This window comes from Peromyscus eremicus, chromosome 2 (genome assembly GCF_949786415.1).
Source record: "Peromyscus eremicus chromosome 2, PerEre_H2_v1, whole genome shotgun sequence".
NCBI lineage: Eukaryota > Metazoa > Chordata > Mammalia > Rodentia > Cricetidae > Peromyscus > Peromyscus eremicus.
The window spans coordinates 47,697,358-47,703,228 of record NC_081417.1 but is presented as its reverse complement, the minus strand read 5'-3'; the positions used below and the strand labels follow the sequence as shown (position 1 = coordinate 47,703,228).

The 5,871-nt window shown below is 33.2% G+C and overlaps 1 protein-coding gene across 1 annotated transcript; it reads left to right on the top strand.

Annotated features, from left to right (window-relative positions):
• Positions 1-1,235: 1,235 nt before the first annotated feature.
• Positions 1,236-2,479, top strand: Fut9 (fucosyltransferase 9). The gene has a single exon (XM_059255702.1). It carries the CDS (start codon positions 1,236-1,238, stop codon positions 2,313-2,315), a length of 1,080 nt encoding a protein of 359 aa, XP_059111685.1. The 3' UTR covers positions 2,316-2,479.
• Positions 2,480-5,871: the final 3,392 nt, after the last annotated feature.

Below are 5,871 nucleotides of genomic sequence, written 5' to 3'. Positions count from 1 at the left end.
CTGGACTACAGAGCAAGATCCAGGACAGGAAACAAAACTACACTGAGAAACTCTGTCTCAAAAAAACAAAACAAAACAAAAAAACAACAAAAAAGAAGAAATAATCTTGTAATAATCTTGTAAATATATTACATGTGACATTCATATGTCCATATTCATAAAGAGATTTAAATGTAAAAGAAAAACTTTCAGTATACACACACACAAAAGACAAATGGCTCACTGATTTAACCACAAGCTAAATTCAATGAATTAATGTTTTTCTCCATGATGTATATCTTTATTTTAAGAATCTTATTTATGATAATATACAAAGGATAAGCTTGAAGCCCTAACACCTGACAAATGAGTTTGTTCTAATGACAACAGTGTGCTTGATTATTAAATACTGCTAACTAATGAGTTCACTACAAGGGTATTGACACAAAACTGTCAGATAAATGTGAAATGTATAAATAAAAAGAGAAAAACAACAGTAGATTTATTAATGTGCTTATTTACCAAAAGAAGATATCAAGGACACATTTCATCACATGACTATCTTGATGCATTTCTATATAAAGAGTAAAAATAAACTTTTACCCAGAAAGAAATATGAACTTTTCAAAAACTTTAATAGTTTCCTAACTTTACTCTGATTATAAAAGTATGTTACTATCTTATTTATTTTTTATTTGTTCTTTGAAAATTTCATACACAGTGCTGTAACGTATTCTTTCCCATCCTCCAACCCCTTCTAGATCTCTCTCCTTACTCTCCCAACTTCATGTCATTTCTCTTCCTTAAAAAGGAAGTTTTTAAAGCATAGTTGTGAACAAGCAAATAGGCCACTGGGAAATGTTTGCAAATCTTACTGGGTGACACTCACTAATAAGCTCGATTGTGGTTTTAATAATGGTGATCAGTTTTGTCAGGTTTTGTTTTTTTTTCAGAAACAAAACCAGAACAGGTATAGAGATCACTGAAGCAGTGGTTAACCTGACTTCAAGATGTGTGCTGAGAGTGAATTTTGATTTATGCTTTCTAGGCTGGAGTTTCTGGGAAACTTCCACTTAAAAGCAGTTTTCTGCCTAAATGAAACCCATTTCTCACAGTGGTTGTTAATACTGAAAGAAATTACAGTTGATTTCATGATTATGACAGTCTTAATATTTCTCTTAAGTTATATTTATAATTTCATTTTTTGTTCCTACCTTTACCTTCCCTTGTCTTTCTCTTTTCCGCAGAAAAAAAGTATGACCTCAACATCCAAAGGCATTCTCCGTCCATTTCTAATCGTCTGCATTATCCTGGCCTGCTTCATGGCGTGTCTGCTCATTTACATCAAACCCACCAACAGCTGGGTCTTCAGTCCAATGGAGTCTGCCAGTTCTGTGCTGAAAATGAAAAATTTCTTCTCCACCAAAACTGATTATTTTAATGAAACCACTATTCTGGTGTGGGTGTGGCCATTTGGGCAGACCTTTGACCTTACATCCTGCCAAGCAATGTTCAACATCCAAGGGTGCCATCTCACAACAGACCGCTCACTGTACAACAAATCCCACGCGGTCCTGATTCACCACAGAGACATCAGCTGGGATCTGACTAATTTACCTCAGCAGGCTAGGCCACCCTTTCAGAAATGGATTTGGATGAACCTAGAGTCTCCGACTCATACTCCCCAAAAGAGTGGCATCGAACACTTGTTCAACCTGACTCTAACTTATCGCCGTGATTCAGATATTCAAGTGCCTTACGGCTTCTTGACGGTGAGCACAAATCCCTTTGTGTTCGAAGTGCCAAGCAAAGAGAAGTTGGTGTGCTGGGTTGTGAGTAACTGGAACCCTGAGCATGCCAGGGTCAAGTATTATAACGAGCTCAGCAAGAGTATTGAAATCCACACCTATGGGCAAGCATTTGGAGAATACGTGAATGATAAAAACCTGATTCCCACCATATCTACTTGCAAATTTTATCTTTCTTTTGAAAACTCAATTCACAAAGATTACATTACAGAAAAGCTCTACAATGCATTTTTAGCTGGCTCAGTACCTGTTGTCCTGGGACCATCTAGGGAAAACTATGAGAATTATATTCCAGCTGATTCATTCATTCATGTGGAAGATTATAACTCTCCCAGTGAGTTGGCAAGGTATCTGAAGGAAGTTGACAAAAACAATAAGTTGTACCTTAGTTACTTTAACTGGAGGAAGGATTTCACTGTAAACCTCCCACGATTTTGGGAGTCACATGCATGCCTGGCTTGTGATCATGTAAAAAGGCATCAAGAGTATAAGTCTGTTGGTAATTTAGAGAAATGGTTTTGGAATTAAAGTTTCCATCATTTTCACATTTAATGAATTGTAATAATGTAACATCATTCGAGTTGTGAGGCTAAGAAGAGAAACAATTTGCTTTGTGTCACAGTTTATTTTTATCACCCTCTCTTGAACAACATGTATATTTTGATGGAAATTTTTAAGAGCTCGAAATTAGCAATCACTCCATTTGGTTTTAAATTATCCTGTATATATGTGATAATGAACACTGAAAATAATTTATTCTTCATTCTCATTTGTAAACATTCTTTTTCACATTTTATAGTTGCCTGTAAAGTAAATTTATGATTCAATTGTTTCTGCAACAATAAGATCTTTAAACTGTTTGGGAAATGGAAATGTATATCCTAAAATATGAAAGATTTTTTACCAAGTATTATAATGTCTAGATTCTAGCTTGCAAAATGTTAACAAAGAAGGATCAGAGTATCAATTCATTCTTAACCTCCTTGACTTAACTGATGTAGTTTTTACCTGTTTACCATATTTGTGAAGGCAGACTTACTCATGTAGTAAATAAGAAAGATATGGAGCAGAAATGTTATTAGATTTCACACTCATTTTCATTAAGCTGTTTTGCAAATGTAGACTCTCAACATCTTAAGTTAAACTATCCAAGAATTTTGGGGCATACAATTTTTGTGATATTTTTAATGCCTAATAACAGCTAAGAGAAGCTTTGATTGTCCCCTTTCAAATCCTGAGCATAGTCATTGTTGTAAAAATAAACAATTTCCTCCTACAACAAGGAAAATAATATCTGCAAATACAAATAGACTATATAAATGGTAGCATTTACATAATTTTAATTATTCTCCATTTGAATATTTTCCCAAGCATCCATATTTAAAAGTTTTATTTTTCCATATTTGGTAATGAATAGATATAAAACTTGAAAGGTCTATCCTTATTTTAAAAACCTAAGCAAAATTATTACCAATGGGTCTAATATATCATAAAATATAATAAAGTACGAACTTTCAAGGGAGAGACAGTACTGACACAGAGTATGATTTCAATATGTATTTGTTAAATAAATTAATTAACAGCATTGAAAAGTCATGGGTAATTTTTGCTTGTTTCAATAAAGGAACAGATCTAGCCTATGACTATTAATTGAAAATGATCTTTTTATTCCATTTTAAAAATTATTCCTACATAGCATATGTTGCTATGATATTCAGGGCTTTGCAAAACCAATATAAACTTAGTATTGCACTGAATTTTGGGGGGGGCATGTTATTCATGAACTTTCACCTGCCTGCAGAAATTCTCTTCTGTAAGTTTAGCTGAGGTAGATGGACATACGCAGATGCAGTGGATTAGAGGGAAAAAAAAACAGATACTGAGACTCTTACAGAAAATTATTCTCTAAAGGATTCCTAATGCTTGTGTTCTACTCTGGTCAAAATCTACAGAAAATGTAATGTTCTGATGACATCCAATTGGATCTTTTGTGGCTCATTTATAATTTTCCTATTACCTGTTACAATCAACACAACTTACACTCACCCTCTACATAGATTATTGGGGAAGATAAATTTCAGTTCAGTAAGCAAGAACTGTGTGTCCTGTGAAAGAATGAGCTTCCCTGGCAAGGGAAGTATTTAAGCAAAGAAAGACTCCAGAATCAAATAGAGACATTGATCATGCATTCATTTTTTTTAGACATAATTACACAGGAAATGTTGTCAGCCCCAAACCAACACAGAAATAAAATAAAAATGAAAACATGTTTTCACTGCCATAAAGGGACTGTGACATCAAGCTTCCTATAAGTTCTATCTTGTATGACTCTTAATGGAGATTGTATGAGTCATTGTTCATTTAATGAAAAAAAAAATACTAGTAACTTTACCCAGTTGTTTAGCTATTCAACATGTGTTGGAATTGCAAGTTCTATCTACTCATTTGACCCAACATAGATTTTATTTCTTCTGTCCACACATTGTTTCATATATATAAAGAAAGGGTCTGTATATATGGATATTGTCCTAAAGACTCTATCATATATTTATTTGTTTAAAAGTCAATTTCATATGTGTACATCTATTCAGTATGTTTTTGATCCATAAAATGTAGGTACCTAAATATGCAAAGAGAAACTTAGAAAGTGTTTTCTCTGAAAGCTGGAAAGCATTCAGTATTGTTTCCACCCACCATTGCTAAACTGAATGCTAAGAGCCTTGAAGGCAGTTGTCTCTTCGGTTGACAATGAATCTGAGCTCATTCTTGAACTGAAACTACAACTAAATGCCAGTAATATAAGCCAAGCCAAGGCAACAAGTATTTTGCTAGTGCATCTGTACAATAAATGCCTAATACCAAGCCATGGAAATGAGTGTATGAACTTCAAGTGAACAGTGAATGGACCAGCTATTTAACCAGAAGAAATTACAGCAATATTTGTAAGTTAAGCTCTTCTGATCTATGAGTTAATTAGATATAAAGATGTTATTTACTCCTGACATATGTTGAAAGACAGGGATGTGAACATGGTGATAATAGAGATTAGAATTTAAGGGTCCTATGGTTATTAATCTCATGTTTTTCTTCACCTCATCTACACCTTATTGTTCAAATATGTCCCAATTCCTATAATGTGAATATAAAATTGTCACATAGGATGATATGTTCTGGGACTTCAACTTTTAAATATATAGTAAAAAAAAAACTTTAAATGTTGACACTCTTTCTGATTTAATGTTTCTGCAGTCGAACTTTAGCAGAAAGAATGAGCTTTTCTATGTGTAAGTGAGAAATAACCATTGAAAAGATATTCTAGTGACCATTTTTTTAATAAATCCTATGATTTACAGTTTTTTTAAGGATATCCCATGTGAAAGATAGATTGAGTCAACCAATTTGGTTTGCTGTTGGTTAAAATAAAGACAGATAATATGCCTGATAGTAAATGATGGCTCTAAAGACCATGAACAAGTTTTCATTCCAAGTGCAGAAAGTCATTACCACCAGTGTTCTGAATATTTATTCATTAATTATTGCAGACCTTATTAGTAAGAATATGTAAATAATTATTTTAAGCCTTACTGATGAGAACATGTACTGAATTATCCATATCCATATTTAAAGAAGGAAAACATGACAGCCATATCTTGTAGGACAGCTATGACTTGATATAAAGTAGAAACTATAAAAAAAAATCTTAGTAGCAAAGTAGCAACAGTTTACAAGGTTCATATTTACTGTGAAAAGCATAGCCCTAGAATATGTGGAGCTTAGACCAAAAACCTTGAAATATAAAATGATAGATTACTTAAGGAATTATTTGCTGAGCCTTTAAATTCTTTCTTCTAATGAAAGATTAAATAAGAGAGGAACAAAAGCAGAAAATAAATTACGAGATTTTTTTCACTTGTCTATTTTCAGACTAGATTCCATGGCTGTTACTCACCCAGAAAGTGTTTGATGTGAATTAATGTTTCATAAAGTTTAGTTCTCCATGTTTACTTTGTGTTTGATCATGTCTGCTGCCTCTCCTGAACTCTAATCTCAAGGGAAGGGGTTATTAAAAATTGTAATCAAGCTA

What these genes read in the sequence shown, in the direction of transcription:
- Fut9 (XM_059255702.1), top strand. Translation starts at nt 1,236, where the DNA reads ATGACCTCAACATCCAAAGGCATTCTCCGTCCATTTCTAATCGTCTGC.